General features: G+C 57.7%; 3 protein-coding genes across 23 annotated transcripts in view; 2 read left to right on the top strand and 1 right to left on the bottom strand.

Annotated features, from left to right (window-relative positions):
- NBEAL2 (neurobeachin like 2) overlaps positions 1–8,280 on the top strand; it is a 30,690-nt gene extending 22,410 nt beyond the window's left edge. For 9 of the 10 annotated variants that reach the window (XM_086368298.1, XM_086368297.1, XM_086368299.1 and 6 more), the window contains 24 exons: positions 8–364; positions 451–600; positions 745–902; positions 1,057–1,181; positions 1,268–1,403; positions 1,887–2,047; positions 2,149–2,465; positions 2,566–2,661; positions 3,027–3,151; positions 3,234–3,374; positions 3,542–3,672; positions 3,772–3,881; positions 3,979–4,096; positions 4,224–4,321; positions 4,392–4,508; positions 5,097–5,186; positions 5,265–5,374; positions 5,489–5,661; positions 5,802–5,896; positions 6,139–6,255; positions 6,351–6,509; positions 6,586–6,734; positions 7,586–7,721; positions 7,798–8,280. In XM_086368298.1, the coding sequence (XP_086224424.1) occupies positions 8–364; positions 451–600; positions 745–902; positions 1,057–1,181; positions 1,268–1,403; positions 1,887–2,047; positions 2,149–2,465; positions 2,566–2,661; positions 3,027–3,151; positions 3,234–3,374; positions 3,542–3,672; positions 3,772–3,881; positions 3,979–4,096; positions 4,224–4,321; positions 4,392–4,508; positions 5,097–5,186; positions 5,265–5,374; positions 5,489–5,661; positions 5,802–5,896; positions 6,139–6,255; positions 6,351–6,509; positions 6,586–6,734; positions 7,586–7,721; positions 7,798–7,902 (3,474 nt within the window). In that variant the 3' untranslated portion in view covers positions 7,903–8,280. Of the gene's footprint in view, positions 1–7; positions 365–450; positions 601–744; positions 903–1,056; positions 1,182–1,267; positions 1,404–1,886; positions 2,048–2,148; positions 2,466–2,565; positions 2,662–3,003; positions 3,152–3,233; positions 3,375–3,541; positions 3,673–3,771; positions 3,882–3,978; positions 4,097–4,223; positions 4,322–4,391; positions 4,509–5,096; positions 5,187–5,264; positions 5,375–5,488; positions 5,662–5,801; positions 5,897–6,138; positions 6,256–6,350; positions 6,510–6,585; positions 6,735–7,585; positions 7,722–7,797 lie in introns of those variants that run through there. The other variant, XR_015151716.1, reaches the window with a different exon arrangement.
- A 150-nt stretch (positions 8,281–8,430) lies between these two features.
- On the top strand, positions 8,431–12,189 carry LOC147348589 (death domain-containing membrane protein NRADD-like). 7 transcript variants are annotated; one of them, XM_086368342.1, is made up of 6 exons: positions 8,431–9,499; positions 9,920–10,075; positions 10,575–10,770; positions 11,019–11,202; positions 11,318–11,460; positions 11,558–12,189. In XM_086368342.1, the coding sequence occupies exons 3-6, from the start codon at positions 10,614–10,616 to the stop codon at positions 11,875–11,877; spliced, it is 804 nt and encodes a 267-aa protein (XP_086224468.1). In that variant the 5' UTR covers positions 8,431–9,499; positions 9,920–10,075; positions 10,575–10,613; the 3' UTR covers positions 11,878–12,189. The 7 variants fall into 7 exon arrangements, with proteins under 7 accessions (XP_086224468.1, XP_086224463.1, XP_086224465.1 ...); XM_086368336.1 differs by having other exon boundaries at positions 8,540–8,703; XM_086368337.1 differs by lacking the exon at positions 10,575–10,770 and having other exon boundaries at positions 8,431–8,703.
- A 2,336-nt stretch (positions 12,190–14,525) lies between these two features.
- The window catches only part of SETD2 (SET domain containing 2, histone lysine methyltransferase), an 82,953-nt gene continuing 79,632 nt past the window's right edge, over positions 14,526–17,846 (bottom strand). For all 6 annotated transcript variants that reach the window (XR_015151717.1, XR_015151718.1, XR_015151719.1 and 3 more), the window contains 3 exons: positions 17,499–17,579; positions 15,697–15,798; positions 14,526–15,352 (listed from right to left, as the gene is read on the bottom strand). Coding sequence is in view for 3 of the 6 variants with exons in the window: in XM_086368304.1 (XP_086224430.1) it covers positions 15,191–15,352; positions 15,697–15,798; positions 17,499–17,579 (345 nt within the window). In the remaining 3 variants the exon portion in view is untranslated. The remainder of the gene's footprint in view (positions 15,353–15,696; positions 15,799–17,498; positions 17,580–17,846) is intronic.

The following is a 17,846-nucleotide window of genomic DNA, read 5'->3' as shown; positions in this document are numbered from 1 at the left end:
TCCGCAGCTGCACGCCCAAGCCTACGTGAAGCTGCACGCGCTGCTGCAGACCGCAGTGCCCATGCGCCGAGAGGAGGCTTGCTACGTGCTCTCCAAGCTGGAGGCGGCGCTGGCGCGGGCGCTGAACACCTCCCCATCAGAGACCCCCACCGAGAACGGGGAGCCCCCAGTCGCCGCCGCTGCTGCAGAGCGCTGCTCGTGGTTGGTGCCGCTGGTGCGCACGCTGCTGGACCGCGCCTACGGCCCACTGGGGCTACAGTGGGGCCTGCCTTCCCTGCCGCCCACCAACGGGAGCCCCACCTTCTTCGAGGACTTCCAGGCCTTCTGTGCCACCCCCGAATGGCGTCACTTCATTGACAAGCAGGTGCCTGGGGCCAGGGGCACGGGCAAAGTAGTGGGGGCTGGGGGCCCACATCGAGCGCGGTCGCCTCTCCCTGTCCGGTCCTCCAGGTGCAGCCCACCATGTCACAGTTCGAAATGGACACCTACGCTAAGAGTCACGACCTCATGTCGGGCTTCTGGAACGCCTGCTACGACATGCTCATGAGCAGTGGGCAGCGGCGCCAGCGGGAGCGCGCGCGCAGCCGTCGGGCCTTCCAGGTGTGCGACCTGCCCTGGGGGCCGGGAGCAGCTCCACACTTGGGCCCTCTGTGGACCCAGAGGACGGCTGCTGGGACTGAGAGGAGAGAGAGGAGCTGGAAGCACCCAGCGGGCCTCACCTGTTCCTCCACCCCCACCCCGCAGGAGCTGGTGCTGGACCCTGTGCAGAGGCGGGCGCGCTTCGAGGGGCTGCGATACGCGGCGGCGCTGAAGCAGCAGGCAGCGCAGCACTCCACTGCCCTGCTGCACTGGGGGGCGCTGTGGCGCCAGCTAGCCAGCCCCTGTGGGGCCTGGGCCCTGAGGTGGGCGGGGCTTTGGGAGGAGTCTCGTAGGGTGGGTGGGTCTTGGGAGGGAGGGGCCAGGAGAGTGTCTTTGAGGAGAAGCCTGGGAGGAAGGCAGAGGGGTCTGCAACCCGCTGCTTCCCACTCATGACCGTAAGTGGGGTCATATCTGTAGGGATCCGCCCACCCCCCACTGGAAGCTCTCCAGTGCTGAGACCTACTCGCGCATGCGTCTGAAGCTGGTGCCCAACCATCACTTCAACCCTCACCTGGAGGCCAGTGCCCTACGCGACAACCTGGGTGAGAGGGTGTGCCGAGCTGTGTCCACCCAACCTCATAGCCCTGTCTTGTCCAGCTCTGGCTGAGCACCCTTGGGCCCATTGCAGGTGAGGCCCCCCTGACACCCACCGAGGAGGCCTCACTGCCTCTCGCTGTGACCAAAGAGGCCAAAGTCAGCAGCCTACCTGAGGAGCTACAGGAAGACCAGCTGGGCGAGGACGAGCTGGCTGCACTGGAGACCCTGTGAGTGGGGCTGGGAAAGAGCTGCCCAGGGCAAGGGGGCCTGTCCAATGTGTGCCTGCCAGTGGCAGAGGGCTTCTCAGTGTACTTGCCCTCCTGCTGTGGGGCTAACCACCCTGAAGGGACAGTCCAAAGTCAGGTGGAAGGGTTAGGCAGATCTGTAAGAGGATGGAGAGTTGCTGTTTGATGGCCAGGCACCCCAGAGCAGGACTGAGAAGCCAGACCAGGATGTGCGCCCATGGGAGTGGGCAGGTGCTGAGTGAGGGGAGGCTGGGGACAGGGGTTGGTGTCCTGGCAGGAACTTTAGAAGCCCAGGTTTCAGGGCATGGACTGGGGCCAGTCTGGACCATGGGCAGCTCCTCCTTCTCCTATGGGATCATGAGCAGCGTGCCTCCTAACTTAGTGGTACTTTGAGAGTGTGGTCCTTGGGTTGGTTGGGAATGGGGGTCCCAGAGCCTAGTACCTAAAGTGGGTGCTGGCCCCCAGGTTGGAGGCCGCAGAGCTGGATGAGCAGCATGAGAATCTGGTGCTGTCAGCTGAGTGCCAACTGGTCACCGTGGTGGCTGTGGTCCCAGGGCTGCTGGAGGTCACCACGCAGCACGTGTATTTCTACGATGGCAGTGCCGAGCGGGTCGAAACTGAGGAGGGTGTGTTCTGCTGGAGCGGGCTGGAGGGCCGGCAGGGATGGGGGCTGGGGTCTCGTGGGGCTGGGGCGGGTAGCTCCAGCACCTGCTCTCCATCCCTACAGGCATCGGCCATGACTTCCGGCGCCCACTGGCCCAGCTGCGCGAGGTCCACCTGCGGCGTTTCAACTTGCGCCGCTCAGCTCTTGAGCTCTTCTTCATTGATCAGGCCAACTACTTCCTCAACTTCCCATGCAAGACGGGCGGGGCCGCAGCCTCATCCCCTTCCCCCGTGCCCAGGCCCCAGCCCTCCCTCATTCCACCCCACACCCAGGTGCGGAACCAGGTGTACTCCTGGCTCCTGCGTCTGCGACCCCCTACCCAAGGCTACCTAAGTAGCCGCTCTCCCCAGGAGATGCTGCGCGCCTCAGGTCTTACGCAGGTGAGAGCCCTGGAGGGTGGGGGTCAGGTGAGGTCAGAGCCCCACCACTGGGGAGAGTGCTGGCAGCCCACCGGCTCACCTCGTATCCTTGCCCCCCCAGAAATGGGTGCAGCGAGAGATCTCCAACTTTGAGTACCTGATGCAGCTCAACACCATTGCGGGGCGGACCTACAATGACTTGTCTCAGTACCCTGTGGTAAGGGCCTGCTACCCCTCCACCCACCCTCTGCTCTGCCAGCCCTGGTCCACCCAAGTGTGGGTACTGATAGAGGGCCAAGCCCTGAGCTCAGTCCTGGGCAGGTGCTGCCTGAGGCCTGGCCTCTGTTCTCGGCTCAGTCCCCCACGCCCTGCTGCCCCCACGCACACCCAGCCCCACTCCCTTCCCCTCCTGGCCTCTGTTCTTGAAGGAAATCCTGTCTCAGACAATCCCTCCTGCTCCCCGTGGTGCACCCCCACCTGTGGGCTCCACCCATCTTCCTGAGGGTGAGGGTGCGGGCAGGGCAGGCTGGCCATGTAGGTCATCAGGACCCTCATGCAGCTCCTGCCCGGGTGGGCGGCCAGTTCCCCTGGGTCCTACAGGACTACGTGTCCCCAACCTTGGACCTCAGCAACCCAGCCGTCTTCCGGGACCTGTCCAAGCCCATTGGTGTGGTGAACCCCAAGCACGCCCAGCTTGTGAAGGAGAAGTGAGTGCATGAGCAAGGCTGGGCTCGGGGCTGGGGTGGACCAGGGAGGGCTTCCACTGATTCCCTCCAACCGTGGTTCTAGGTATGAGAGCTTCGAGGACCCAGCGGGCACCATCGACAAGTTCCATTATGGCACCCACTATTCCAATGCGGCTGGCGTGATGCACTACCTCATCCGCGTGGAACCATTCACCTCCCTGCACGTCCAGCTGCAGAGTGGCCGGTGTGGAGGGGCAGGCAGATGGTGTGGGGCGGTGGGCAGGGTGGATGAGGGAAGGGTGGGTCTTCCAGGCATCCTGGACAGGCTGGCTCCCTGCTTGTCCAGGGCTGCACCTTTTCATTCCCTGTCTCCCTTCTCACTGCCTCACTTTGGCCCGTGCCCCTCCCCAGCTTCGACTGCTCGGACCGGCAGTTCCACTCAGTGGCAGCAGCCTGGCAGGCCCGCCTGGAGAGCCCCGCTGATGTGAAGGAGCTCATCCCAGAGTTCTTCTACTTCCCCGATTTCCTGGAGAACCAGAACGGTAGGCGCTGGGTGGGGGCGGGAGGCGTGAAGATGGAGGGTGGCCGGGGAGCTGGTGAAGAAGGCACAGCGAGACAGCTGACCCAGCCTTCTGTGCCAGGCTTTGACCTGGGCTGCCTCCAGCTGACCAACGAGAAGGTGGGTGATGTGGTACTGCCCCCATGGGCCAGCTCTCCTGAGGACTTCATCCAGCAGCACCGCCGGGCACTGGTGAGATGTGCGCACACATACCGGCAGGTGGCCAGAGGGGAGGGCCGAGGCAGAGGGTCCATTGTTCCTGGACTGACGGCCACCTCCCTGCCCCTAGGAGTCAGAGTATGTATCTGCCCACCTGCATGAGTGGATCGACCTCATCTTTGGCTACAAGCAGCGGGGGCCAGCTGCAGAGGAGGCCCTCAATGTCTTCTATTACTGCACTTACGAGGGTGAGCGGTGCCCTGGACGCCGGTGAGGGTTGGGGTGCAGAGGATGGGGCGTGCAGGGGGCACAGAAGGAGTCCTGACTGCCCGCCCCCGCCCCACCCCACCCCGCCCCCAACCTGCCGATGCTCAGGGGCTGTGGACCTGGACCAGGTGGCAGATGAGCGGGAGCGGAAGGCGCTGGAGGGCATCATCAGCAACTTCGGGCAGACACCCTGTCAGCTGCTGAAGGTAAGGCCGGCTGGGAAGACCGTGGTCAGGGAGGCCCTGGCCGCGGTGCTGAATGGTTCCTTGCCCACAGGAGCCCCATCCAGCTCGGCTTTCCGTGGAGGAAGCAGCCCAGCGCCTTGCACGTCTGGACACTAACTCACCTAGCATCTTCCAGCACCTGGGCCAGCTAAAGGCCTTCTTTGCAGAGGTGAGAGGAAGCAGGGTCTCAACTACCTACCCAGTGAAGTTCATTTAATTCCACGGTCCTTGCCAATCTCTTGGAGATGGAAAACCTAAATCAAAGTCCCTGATATTAAGACATCTTAGAAATAAGAGGTAAATATCGAGGAAATAAGAGGAAATATGAGGTAAACATCACTGAGGGTTGGGTGCCATCTTCATGAGGGAGGGTCAGGCCAGGTTGACTCCCCTGGTCATCCTTAGGGAGAACAGAAGGAGGGAGTCTGGCCTCAATACTCTCCTCACCTTCCTGCCTGCATCCCAGAAGGCCCCCAGCTCCAAGGTGTTCAGGCTCTCCTCTCCTCACGCTAGCCGACTCGGAGATGTGGAGTCGTGGGGTGGGATGACCAAGGTTGAACCCAAGCTTGAAGGGTCTTCCTTGTCCATCTGGTCTCTCACTTCCTGAGATGCCCTGAAGGCCCACTGCTCTCTGCATGTCTCTCAGAGTGACCTCTGCCTGTCACGTGATGCCCCGGGGCTGAGGGCCAAGAAGCAGGTAGCATGGTGGGGGCTCTAGCCGGCTGCTCGGGTAGCTAGTCCCGCCCTGCCCCCGCAGGTCATCAGCGATGGCGTGCCCCTGGTGCTGGCCCTGGTTCCCCACCGGCAACCCCACTCCTTCATCACCCAGGGCTCCGCAGACCTGTTGGTAAGTGCACCGGGCCGGGCCCCATCTCAGCTCCACCCCCGACTCTGCCCCAACCCACCTCTGTCCTCTCTCGCCCAGGTGACCGTGAGTGCCAGTGGGCTGCTGGGGACCCACAGCTGGCTGCCCTATGACCGAAACATAAGCAACTACTTCAGCTTCAGCAAAGACCCCACCATGGGCAACCCCAAGTAGGACAGAGGGTTGTGGGCCAGGGTGGGCTCTAAATGCTCTGGCCAAGGTCTCTGAAGGCGAGGGTCTCCTGTGTAGCCTGGCCTCACCTGTGGTCCTCCTCACTGGGTCAGGATGCAGCGACTGCTGAGCGGCCCGTGGGTTCCAGGCAGTGGTGTGAGTGGGCAAGCCCTGGCAGTGTCCCCGGACGGAAAGCTGCTGTTCAGTGGTGGCCACTGGGATGGCAGCCTGCGAGTGACTGTGCTGCCCCGGGGCAGGCTGCTCAGCCAGCTCCGCTGCCACCTTGGTACGTGCTGCCTGGGAGCTCAGGTTATGCGGGTGGGAGCAGGGCTCCGGAGCTGGCCAGGGAGGGGTAACTGCTCTATTTTCCCTCTTCTCCCCTCCCCTCTCTCTTTCCCGTCCCGTTTCCTCCCCTCTCCTGTGCAGATGTAGTAACCTGCCTTGCGCTGGACACCTGTGGCATCTACCTCATCTCAGGCTCCCGAGACACCACATGCATGGTGTGGCGGCTCATGCAGCAGGTGTGCTGGGTGGCAGCCCCGTGGGCCCCCTTGGTCCAGATCTGCGGCCCATCTGCCCCTCTAGTGGGCCTCCAGTCCTACCCTGCTCTCTTCCCCTTCCTACTACTACCGTGAGCGAGTCTGGGGCTCCAACTGTCTAACTTTGGATCAGACCTTCACTTTTCTGAGCTTTTAGCCTTCTCACTCTGGGGCCAAGGTGGTGGGGTGCCTCAGTCCTGAGCCAGCCCTGGTGTTCCCCACAGAATGGTCTCTCAATGGGGCTGGCATCAAAGCCCGTGCAGATCCTGTATGGGCATGAGGCTGCCGTGAGCTGTGTGGCCATCAGCACTGAACTTGACATGGCGGTGTCCGGATCGGAGGTGTGTGTCTGCCTGTGCCCAGGGGAGGCTGTTTGCTGGGCCCTGCCCCTGGAGCCAGATGCCTGTGCCCAGCACCCTAAGCTGCCTTCCTGCAGGACGGAACTGTGATCATCCACACGGTGCGCCGTGGCCAGTTTGTGGCCACACTCAGCCCTCCAGGAAGCACGTTGCCTGGACCTGTGTCCCACCTGGTGCTGGGGTCTGAGGGCCAGATTGTGGTGCAGAGCTCAGCGCGGGAGCGTCTGGGGGCTCAGGTATGGGAAAGGGGCGCCCAGCCAAGATAGGGGTAGTTGGGATTCTGTCCTTGCTAACACGTCCTGCTTCCTCCAGGTCACCTACTCCTTGCACCTGTACTCAGTGAATGGGAGGTTGCGGGCTTCACTGCCCTTGGTGGAGCAGCCCACAGCCCTCGCGGTGACAGAGGACTTTGTTCTGCTGGGCACGGCCCAGTGTGCCCTGCACATCCTCCACTTGAACAAGTGAGCCTCACTGTTTATGGGTTTGTGATCCCTCAGTTCAGTTTAGTCGCTCAGTCGTGTCTGACTCTTTGCAACCTCATGGACTGCAGCACGCCAGGCCTCCCTGTCTATCGCCAACTCCTGGAGCTTACTCAGACTCATGTCCATCGAGTGGGTGATGCCATCCAACCATCTCATCCTCTGTCGTCCCCTTCTCCTCCAGCATTCAATCTTTCCCAGCATCAGGGTCTTTTCCAGTGAGTCAGCTCTTTGCATCAGGTGGTCAAAGTATTAGACTTTCAGCTTCAGCATCAATCCTTCCAATGAATATTCAGGACTGATTTCCTTTAGGATGGACTGGTTGGATCTCCTCGCAGTCCAAGAGACTCTCAAGAGTCTTTTCCATCACCACAGTTCAAAAGCATCGATTCTTTGGCGCTCGGCTTTCCTTATAGTCCAACTTTCACATCCACTACTGGAAAAACCAGAGCTTTGACTAGACAGACCTTGGTTGCCAAAGTGATGTCTCTGCTTTTTAATATGCTGTCTAGGTTGGTCACATGATCCCTCAGGTGGTAGTTATTGGCAGAGGGACACTAGGAGGTGCTCCGTGGACCCTAACCCCTTTAAATGCCCTATGGACACATTCTTCAAGGCCTGTCTCTGTCCTCCCATCCCCCAATGGGGAGATCTTGCCCTGGGCCTCTTTTAGGCACACACTTGTGTGGGACCCTTTTGTCAGGATTTTCCTCCAGCCATCCTTCAAATGAGGACTGGGAGGTGGATGGGAGAATGAAGAGACAACTATGTGCTGGATGCAAAACTCCTTGCAGTTGCAAGTTTGTATATATCACCTCCTTCCCTCCCTCCAGACTGCTGCCAGCCGCTCCTCCCCTGCCCATGAAGGTGCCGATCCGCAGCGTGGCTGTGACCAAGGAGCGCAGCCACGTGCTCGTGGGGCTGGAAGACGGCAAGCTTATCGTGGTGGGCGCAGGGCAGCCCTCAGAGGTGAGAATGCGGGCAGGGTGGGCCTTGCACAGGGTGGGAGCGTTGATTCTGGCTTACCCATGCCTGCTCCCACTAGGTGCGCAGCAGCCAGTTTGCACGGAAGTTGTGGCGGTCCTCCTCCCGGCGCATCTCCCAGGTGTCCTCTGGGGAGACAGAGTACAATCCTGGAGAGGCCCGCTGACAGCCCGCCTCCTCCTGCCGCGCCGCCCCGCCCCCAGCGGGCTTCGCCCCAGTAGGCTCCGCCCGAGAGCCCTCGGGGGGCGGGGGGACACCCCGCCCACACTCAGGCGGGGGTGGGCGGGGCCCCACCTCTGCCCAGCTCAGGGATTGGCGGGCGATGTCACTCCAGGAAATCTTGCCCCTCGCCGGCAGAGGGGCCGCCCGGAGTCCCAGCACTGGCCCCAGCGGCCGCACAGCACTTTTTGCACAGTCTGGGGTGGGGAGCCCAGGCTCCCGATCCCCGGTCCTGGCGGAGCACAGGGGCCGGGCTGTGGCCTTAATCCTAAGGGCGACCCCTCCCGCTCTCGCATCTCAGCAATAAACATGGACTAGTTTTGTAGTTGTTCTGCCTCCGAGCATGTGTGCGCGTCTTAACTGGCACTGGCCACCGCCCTGGGCTGGCGTCCCCTGGTCCATGAGCATCCACACCGCACCGTGCCCCTAGCCCCCCAATTACGCCGCCCCTGTCCCTAGGGGCCCGGGCCGGTTTTTCTGGCAGCTTCACGCCCAGTTCCGCTTCAGGCTCACCTCCACGCATGTGCGGGTTCCTGGTCCGGGCGGGGCCAGACCGTGGGCGGCCCCGCCCCCATCATCGCCCCGCCCCCTCGGTGTCCAGTCCTCTGCCGCCCGCTTTCGTCTCCGCCGGGTGAAAACCTGGCCTCTCCAGGGACTCCACTGCGTGTTCCCTGCTGGCTTAAGGCCGGGAGGCCCCATCCTGCAGGCAAAACCGATCCTGGGACCGACGGAGGGTCAGCCACCACAGGTCAGGAGCGGGTTGGGGACATAGCGTCGGGTCTTCCTGGAAGGAGGGAGCTGTGGCTGCCTCTCTGTACCTCCCCCATTCTGGAGCCAAAATCCTGCGCGGTTGTGGTGCCAGCATCTGGGTTGGGATGCCTGTGGGAAGTCAGGGTAGTGTGGGCGTTTAGGGTGTTCCTGTGTGCGCATGTGTGCATATTTGTGGGCCTCCAGATGGGTGTGTGTGGAGGAGGGGTTGGTAGAGGCTCCAGTCTTGCAGCTCGAGGTGGGTCGGGCACAAGGCCTGGCTGTCTCTGCGAGCTAGCATTAGTCACAGGCTCACCCGCCAACCCCGATCCAGGCAGGGTTCCTTATGTGGTAAGTGACACAAATGTACATACACATCCTTCATGTTGCAAAGGTCGCCACAGGCTCCATGCCAGACCCACTTGTCTAGTGTGCGTTTTGCTGTCCACATCCGCCCCTGGCCTTATGGAGGGAAGTGAATTTGGAGTGCAGGGGTTGGGCCAGATGTGGATGTTGGGGAGTTACAGGACTTTCGCCCAGGTCTCATCTCCATCCCTTTTCCAGGCAAGCTCCCCTTCTCTGCCCAGTCCAGGGTCTCTCTATCCAGGCCTCAGGAGGGAGGTCCCAGCAGGATCAGCCCTGTAAGGACAGATGGGTCCTGGAACTGTGTGTTCTTCAGATTTCCAGCCTGCAGGCCCTTTCCAAATTCCCAGATAAGAAAGGGCCCGGGTACCTCTGGGCCCACTGTGTTGGCTGAACCCACCAAGGAAGCCTCCCATCCTGCCCCTGACCAGGAGGTAAGGGCTGGACATTGACCCTGGAGGCAGGAGTGAGAGTTAGTCACCCCAGGAACTGTGCTCTTCTAGGAACTCTGGGGAGCTTCCATCAGCCAGTGAGTCTCCGCCTGGCTCTGACTTATGGGGGACGGGAGTCTCCCTGGTCTTCCTGTGCTGGCTCTGGACTCACACCCGGGGTTTGCCAAGTCTTTGAGACAGCTGCACTCTGGTCTCCTCCAGCTTTGGCCAGCTGGGACCAGCAGTATCAGCTCCACCCCATTTGACACCAGAGGAAACTGGTCCAGATTGGCGAGTGGGAAGATGGGGAGGTGCGCAGCCCTGGAATGAATCAGGATGACATGAGCCAGCAGAGGGGGCAGACTACCCCAAGGGACTCCTGACTTGCAGCCTGAGGGATTTCCTCCTTGTTCCTACACACAGCCCCTGCTGGACTCAGAGGTCTCCCAGCTCCTTTTTCTGTGCGCTGCTCACGACACTCCAAAAACCTCCTCTAAGAAGTGCAGCCACTGGGAGCACTGCTAGCTGGTAGAACCATGCTGCAGAACTCCAGCCACAGGGAAGCCATGGTCCATGTGGGTAAGTACTTTTCGATCCAGATTTTGGGCACTGGGTAGGATGGGAGGTATCCATGGGTCCCTGGTCTTGCAGACCACATACAAGTCTGGTCACAGCCCTGGAGCATTTTGTTTTTGGTGCCCTGCCTGCACTGGATTGTAGGGACAACTGACTTGCTGGCAGAAGTGAGCAGCAGCATTTACTTGCCTTCTGGTTCAGTTTTTATTTTTGGCTATGCTGGGTCTGTGTTGCTGTGAGGGCTTTTCTTTAGTTGTGGCAAGCAGGGGCTACTCTGTTGTGGTGCATGGGCTTCTCATTGCAATGGTTTCTCTTGTTGTGGAGCACGGGCTCTAGACACAGGCTCCATAATGGTGCACAATGTGCTTAGTTGCTCTGCAGCACGTGGGGTCTTCCTGGATCAGGGCTCAAACTCATGCCTCCTGCATTGGCAGGCTGATTGTTTATCACTGAGTCACCAAGGAAGCCCCTGGTTCACTTTTATTTTGTAAAAATTTGCAAGGTCTCCCGTGCACAGAGGCTTCCACAGGGACTAGCGTGAATGACTGTGCGTGCACAGACCAGACTTGCTGGGGGCGACAGGACACGGTTTAGTGCCACTGTAGACAGAGGAGGTGCCCCAGGAGCCAGGAAAGGGAGAGACTGGGAGTCACCAAGGATGACTTCCCAGAGCAGGAGATTGCTGCCTGGGAGCAAAGGTAAGCCAGCAAGAGCAGACGTCTGGAAGCCTGGAGAAGGTACATCCGGGGCTAGGTGTCCAAGCGTGGCGAGCCAAGGGGAGGCTGTGGGAGGTGATGGTAGGGAATGAGCCAGTCAGCTTTTGTTGTCATGGTATGAGCTTTTGTCACTCCATAGTAGGGGCTATGATTTCCACCTTTTCTAGCAGCAAAATCGACCCCTGGTCTTGATTCCTTGCCGCTGACCCTGTCTGTACTTTTCTCCACAGATAAGACCCGGAGGGAGCAGGACAGGGAAGGGGTGTGGGCAGCGGCAGGGGGAGCCCTGGCCCCCAGCACCTCCTCCCCATTCTCCCCTGAGCCCCCAGGGGCCTCAGGCAGCATCATCCCTGTCTACTGTGCCCTCCTGGCCACCGTGGTCCTTGGTCTGCTTGCCTACGTGGTCTTCAAGTGGTAGGTGGTCTAGGCACTGCCCTGGGGTACCCCTCCTCCCCGTCTGGACTCCCAGCCAGCTCGCCATCTCAGTGAAGGCTGGAGCAGGCTGGCAGGTTCCCCCTGCTCCCCACAGCTGGCGCTCACGCAAACAAAGGCAGCAGCTGGCCAAAGCTCGGACCGCAGAGCTGGGGGCCCTCAGCAGGGACCAGCTACATGGGGACAGCAGTGTCTTCCGGGACTCTCCAGCTGGCCTGGAGCCCTGTGCCCCCAGCCAAGGTGAGCCCCTTCCCCTACCTGTCGCCCTTTAGACCTGCCCAGCCCCGTCGTACCAGTCTGTCTAACCCTCGCGTGCCCCTCACATCTCCCATCCCAGGGCCGCCACCTGAACTTGGCTGCCGGCTGTACCTCCACCTTCCTCGGCAGCAGCAGGAGGAAGTGGAACGGCTCCTGGAGGTGTCGGGTGAACCGGCCAACAGCTGGCGGGGCCTGGCGGGCCGCCTGGGCTACCAGGCTGAGGCAGTGGAGACCATGGCCCGGAGCCCAGGGCCCGCCTCTGCCCTGCTGAGGGACTGGGCTGTCCAGGAAGGCAGTGGCGCCACCCTCAGAGCGCTAGCAGACGCCCTTGCTGCCATGGGCCGTGAAGACGTGATTCGGGCTCTGAGCTCCCCGGCTGAGGGTTGCTCTGTGGTGTGAGTTGTGGCTCCACAGCCTGGCCTCTCAGGGAACCTGCTCTGGTGCTCCCCACCACCCCCACCTCATATACCTTCCCCTTTATGGGCTTCCTGGCATTGGTGACCTCAGCTTGTTCTGTTTTGGGGGGACACACAAAACACCAGTCACCTCCCCTCCCCCTGCCTTCTTCCAGGACAGGGATCAGGATGTGGGCGGGAGACAGCCAGACAGGGAGTAGCAGTCTTGCCCTGCCCCGATCCCCACTCACCTCCCCATAGTCTCAACTGTTTTTTCTACTTTTGTACCCCATATTAAAGGCAACTCTGGACTGTTGTAGGCTCTGTCTGGCTCCGTGGGCCTGTGAGACAGTTGGGTAGCTAATGTGGCAGAGGCCTAGGAAAAGGCTGGGCTCCCTAAGGTGAAAGGCACCCGAGACAGAGTGTGTACCCGCAGAAGATGGGTGAGTTCTGTGGGCAGAGTCGAGCTCACATCCTGCATCTGCTATTCCCCAGCTGAAGTGTGTTAGGAAGCACTTTCCTTTTTGAACTTACGCTTCCTTAGCTGGAGAACAATAGACTGGCACCTTCAGAAGCCTCCCACCTGCTAGGACTCTCAGGCCTTAGGTTTGAGACCATTTTCCTCATCTGGGCTGTGACTAGCCTCAAGGGGAGGCTGGAAGCCTGCCCCCTCCTGGGCAGGCAGTAAGAGGCAGACTGGTCCTGGGGAACTAGGACTCTGTTCCCAAGGGCCTCCAGGCATCTTTAGGTGAGAAAAAGGAAGAAAGTGTTCTCCTTTCAGGACCCACATTCCAGACTCGGGAGAGGGAGGTCCAAAGATGCTTCCACACAAGCCAAGGACAGGCAGGTCATCCCACCTACCTGAGGACAGGGCAGCTGCAGCCAGACCACCTGCATCCCTCGCATATGGCCGCCCTGAATGCAGGAGCGGCAGGTCCGTCACTGTGCTTCCAGGGTGTTGCTACAGCAGACAGGCCCTGCCTAGGAAGGAAAAATGCTACATCCTGGCATCCATCAGGATCAGAGTGCTGAAGAAATACAGCCACCTAAGCTCAGCAGACGTGAATCCAGTCACCATCCAAGTGCCCAGGCTAGACCCCGTCCCCTCGCTGAGATGTGACCAGTGTTGGCTGTGCTGGGAGACCGCTGCGGCTGCTGTTCCTCAGAGTTTACCAGGGCTGCTTAACCCTCTAACTCTTATCCTTAAGATCAGGGCAGGTTTGGAGCCACCCTCATCCGGAGATGACCCTTGGGCAATAACCCAGAAAAGAAAGGCTTGGTGTTCGGTCAGCTTTAAACAGGCCAAAGCACTGCAGACATCGTACAGGCAGGGAGTTGGCCAGAGGACTGTGGAGGATTAGATCGGCAATGAGTGTGAAATCCTGCATTGAGAGGAATGAACCAGCCCTGGATTAGCCAGTAACCCTCATCACCATTGAGGGGATTTGAGCCTAAAGGTTTCAAAGGGTGACTGGAAGGGAAGGATTTTGACAAAAAACAAAAACAACAAAACACTCCAGGAGAAATGAAGTAACAGAATTCCTCGTCAAAGTGGTCCTTTCTAAAACCTGGCAACTCCCTGGTCACCACCCTTTAACAAAAGGCTGCCTAGATTTCCTGGGAAAATGTGAAACCTGGAGCCTTGTGTAAAAGCATGAGTTGGGCTTGGCTGCAGTGCATATGGCTGCACCTCTGTATGGGAAACCTACCCCAAACACTTCTTTTTAATGTGCTCAAATACATTAGCTGAAACATCTTCCTTAATAACACTAAAATGTTAAGGGGGTTAAATCAGGGTTCCTCCATCTGATATAACATGCTTGAGTTAGGGTTAATGGTATAAGGCTGTAACCCCACGGGAAATACTCTGGCTACCTTGTTAAATAGCATATTTAATGGGTATGCCTTTAAAATAGATGTATGTCTCTCTCCACAACCTTTGATACAAAGATGAGTTACTGAGCCTCCGTGAACCTCAGTCTCCTCATCCAAGAAAGTGCCAATTCCTGTGCCTCCGGGTTGAGAGGATCAAAGGAACCCAACCAGAGCGCTCAGTGCCCAGCAGGCAGTGAGTGTTCCAACTGCTCCACGCCCCCAAGATCTGGCAGGCCCCAGCCTCTTCCCCAAGGGCATGCTGCATTGAGCAAAACCACCCCAGTGAGGAAGAGGTGGGATCAGCCTCTACAAAGAGGCTGAACGCTCTGGCCCTTCTTCCCGCCCGGGCAAGTGGTCCATCAAGGGTGGGTGTGTCTCCACTGAGCCCTGTGTCCTCTTATCACCTCAGTGATGTCCCCCTTTGATGGGGACTCCCTCTAGGACCCAAGCCCAGTGGCAGGGGGCGTGGTGGGCAGTCAGGGAACCCAGACATCAGAAGAGCATGGCTGGGAAGTCACTTCTCGCCAGCCACAAGGTACAAAGGCAAAGACAAGTGCCTTTCTCTTGAGTGGCCTGTTAACCTAAGTGAAGAAGCCCAGCACCAGAGAGGTGGCAGGTCTACTTCCTTTGCTCGGAAATGCACGTGGTAAGATGCCTAGGACCTGTGGGGAAGGCCTGGGATAAACTCCAATCTCAAGGATTAACCTTGGACTTCACACACTTAGGGCCACCATCTCCTTTCTCTCTCAGCACAACACTATAGACAAACACGCCAAGTTCTTTAATTGATTTTATTTTTTACATAAAAAGTTCAGTAAAAATTGGATAAAGTAAAGTGATTTTAAGCAGTAAATCAATCTTATCAACATAGCACAAGGCTGGCCGAAACCACAAGGCAGCCTGCTTTGGAGTATTTACATGATAACAAATTAAACCTTGCAGGAGAACTTAAACCATCCTTACAAAGTCTTCTGTGATCCTAGCACATAGAGGCTTAAAAGCAAAACAAAAAACAAAACCCAGGAAAAAAACAAACAAATTATTTTCAATATATTCACATATACATTAAAATATAATACAGATGGTCAGGGTCGGGGATTGTGGGTGGGGATGCGCATAAGCCTGTGCGCTGACAGCACCGCCAAGGAGGAGACCCAGGTTGGAGTGGGGTCAGGCTGAGCAGGTCTCAGAAGGAAGGTCTCAAGGGCCTAACCCCTGGCCTCTGATGGCCTCTACCAACAGCTCACAACCAGGGACCACGTGTTGTAGATGGAGCTCAGTATTGTGGCTTTCAGTTTAATCCGCAGGTTTGAAGTCCCCAGGGTGTTGCGTCACCAGCAGCACACAGCCCTGACGGTGGGGTGGGGAGAGGGCCCACAGGATGTCTTCTCCCCACAGTCTCTCCTACCAGCTTGCCGGGCCTCCCACCCTGGCCCCGTAGGTCACTCTAACTCAGTGTCCTCTTTGGGTTTGTAAACAGCCCCAAACTTCTGCATGTACTTCTTAATGTACTCCTTGGTTTTGTGTTTCACATTCTCATTGCACTCCAGGTCCTCGGGGTTCTTACAGTACTTCAGCTCCTTATTCATAACGCCATGAGTCAGCTGTCCAGGACACAGAAAGAGACCACAGGCCACCAATCAGAGTGGAAATGATTCAAGGGGGAAGGCAGTCTTCTGCCCCAGGACCCTTCTCAGTGAAACTAGGAGGTGAATTAGACGCAGGGAGGTTGGGGCAGGCTGGTGCTGAGGTCATCAGAAACAGGAAGCTCAGCTGTTAGAGAACCACTACCCTCCAGGAGGGTCGCCTCCCTTCCCAAATCTTCCCCTTATGTTCCTGGGTCTCCAGCCTGGGCATGTGGCAAGGAAACCCTTTTATGATGAAAGGGACCTTTTTAGAAGGTCTAGTGTGCCGAGAACGTTGTCAGACCACAAGCAGGGGAGAATACCTTGCGAGCTAGGTGTTTGAAGTCTTCGGTTGTGGTAATTCTTCCCACTTTGCAGTCAGGTTTCCGGTAAGGGTTCAGGCACTGGACGATAAACTGGGACATCTGCAGGCAGGGGGAAAAGAAGGCAAGAACGTTGTACTGAGGAAATGCAGAAAGGCAGCAAGCAGAGCCAGCCCGTCCTTCCCTTTCCCTTACTCGGGCTGGCTGGTGTGGGTAGAAGGAGTCTAGTATGCCAGTGGGACAAGAGATAAGGATCGGGGTAGCCCCAAGAGAGACAGGGCTCCCTCGGATGGGCTGGGCAATGGAGGGACAGAAAAGCAGGACTCCACACTGAACCTCATGGTAGCCCCAGGTTTCAGCTAAGAAGTCTCCTGTCCTTCTCATAAAGAGACTGTAGCTAAATTCTCTGGCTCCTGCAGGCAGGGCAGAAAGGGCCTTTCTGTGCTGCCAGGAGGCTCAGTAACCCCAGGAATGCAGGTGTTTTGTTACTGAAGACTGCTTAGATTCTGTAAGTGTTGCACTTCATGGGATTTATACACATCAGTGTAAAGCAGATGGATGGTCGCATGTTAGAGCAACTGGTTGGAGACAATCTGGGATAAGACCCCGGTCACTACACAACTTCCCAAGTCCTCCTGAGCTGTCTCTAGTGTCTGTCCTAGCCCGTAGCTCTCAAGAGTGATCTAGGCGCAGGACCTCTGGAAGCATCTGGGGCACTAAGCCACAAATTTGACTCCCGAGGACAAAGGGAGCGAGGCGGTGAGTCACTTCATCAAGGAGCACCATGAACAGGGTCTACCCATTCCTGAAAGTGAGCTGTCAGACACTCAAACGACAAGGCTGTGTCACCAGGTTGGCACTAAATAAACAGCTGCTAGCTGGCTGAGCTGAAACGCCTGCCGATCATTTTACACGGTGACAGTGAAACACTAAGGTTTATCCTTGAGGAAGGCTTTTGATCAACAGTTTTTCTGTGGTCTTCTGCTTCCATACTTTCCCTTCAATCTGTTTCCCTGAGTACAACAGGGGATTTCACTATTCCCAGCTTAAAATCATGCGGTGGTTCCCTGTAATTCAGTATGAAGCAGCACAATACTGTTCAGCTTCATCTTCCCCCACCTCCGCCACACCCTGAGCCACAGCCCCCAGAGTCCAGGAAAGGGATGCCGCCTTCTGCCTGCATTGCATATCCGGTCAATCCCGACCTCTGACTCAAGAGCCCTTCCTCACACCCTGAGTAGTGACCTCCGAGCCCCATCACTTCTTTGCAGGTCTGCTTCCTCCAATGGACTATGAGCCCCTTCAATGAATGAAGACTAGAGTTTAGAATCTGGATGCCCCGAGGCAGGAAAGGTTAGTGTTCTGAGAACTGGAAACATATACTTCTAACAGCATATAGAGGAGCTGCTTTTTCTCCATCACCACCAAAAGAGCCATCACGGGGATCAGGACTCTGAGCCAGAAGGCCCAAGTTCAAGTCTTCTGTCTAGAGCCTGTATTCTCTGAACCTCAAGAGCTCCTCCACAAGCAGAAGAGAAATGACAATTCTGGTGCTTCTACCTTGAGTGCTGTTGTGGGGGTAAAATGATACAATGGACATGAAAGTGCTTATTATCCAGCTGCGAAGGACCATACCCACGTGTCACCAAACAACAACTACACAGTCCAGTCACAGAAGCAAGGGAACACCCAAAGGCAGGGCCACCCAGTACTGCAAACAGCTGTGCCTACTTTGGACAAGAAGGAATGGGGCTCAAGTTTAAGTTTTCCAAGCTTAGTACCCACATCCCAGCCAACCTTACCTCTTTTCTGAATACTTCTTTGCTTTTCTTAGCCAGCTCACTGGAGGTGTCTGCTTCTGCTGTCTTAGGCTTTTTTGAGGTCTAGAAATGGTAAAGAAAACACCACGGTGCAAGGATGAGAGGTCAGGTCAGTGATGTCCCCAGATGGGATACCCAACTCTTGGTATTATTTATAGGGTCCTAACGGGACACAACCTGGAGTCAGCCGAGCTGTTGTTACCACTCTCACTTCATGTCTAAATCCAGCCATCTGGCTCCAGCCTCATTTCTATAAAGCAAGTTCTAATTCTCTATCCTAAGAGAAAGTAGATCTTGGGTATAGCTGGTAACCCTTTGTTTCCGGGTCAC

The sequence above is a fragment of the Bos grunniens genome, chromosome 22, assembly GCF_055505025.1.
Source record: "Bos grunniens cultivar Pamir isolate PY7600 chromosome 22, Bosgru_T2T1.0, whole genome shotgun sequence".
NCBI classification, from domain to species: domain Eukaryota; kingdom Metazoa; phylum Chordata; class Mammalia; order Artiodactyla; family Bovidae; genus Bos; species Bos grunniens.
The sequence above is the reverse complement of the archived record's forward strand: the minus strand, read 5'-3'. Positions and strand labels throughout refer to the sequence as shown.

Coding starts and splice junctions, on each gene's coding strand:
- LOC147348589 (XM_086368342.1), top strand. CDS start 10,614: ATGACTGTGCGTGCACAGACCAGACTTGCTGGGGGCGACAGGACACGG. Junction 10,771..11,018: donor ATTGCTGCCTGGGAGCAAAG/GTAAGCCAGCAA, acceptor TTTTCTCCACAG/ATAAGACCCGGAGGGAGCAG. Junction 11,203..11,317: donor GCCTACGTGGTCTTCAAGTG/GTAGGTGGTCTA, acceptor TGCTCCCCACAG/CTGGCGCTCACGCAAACAAA.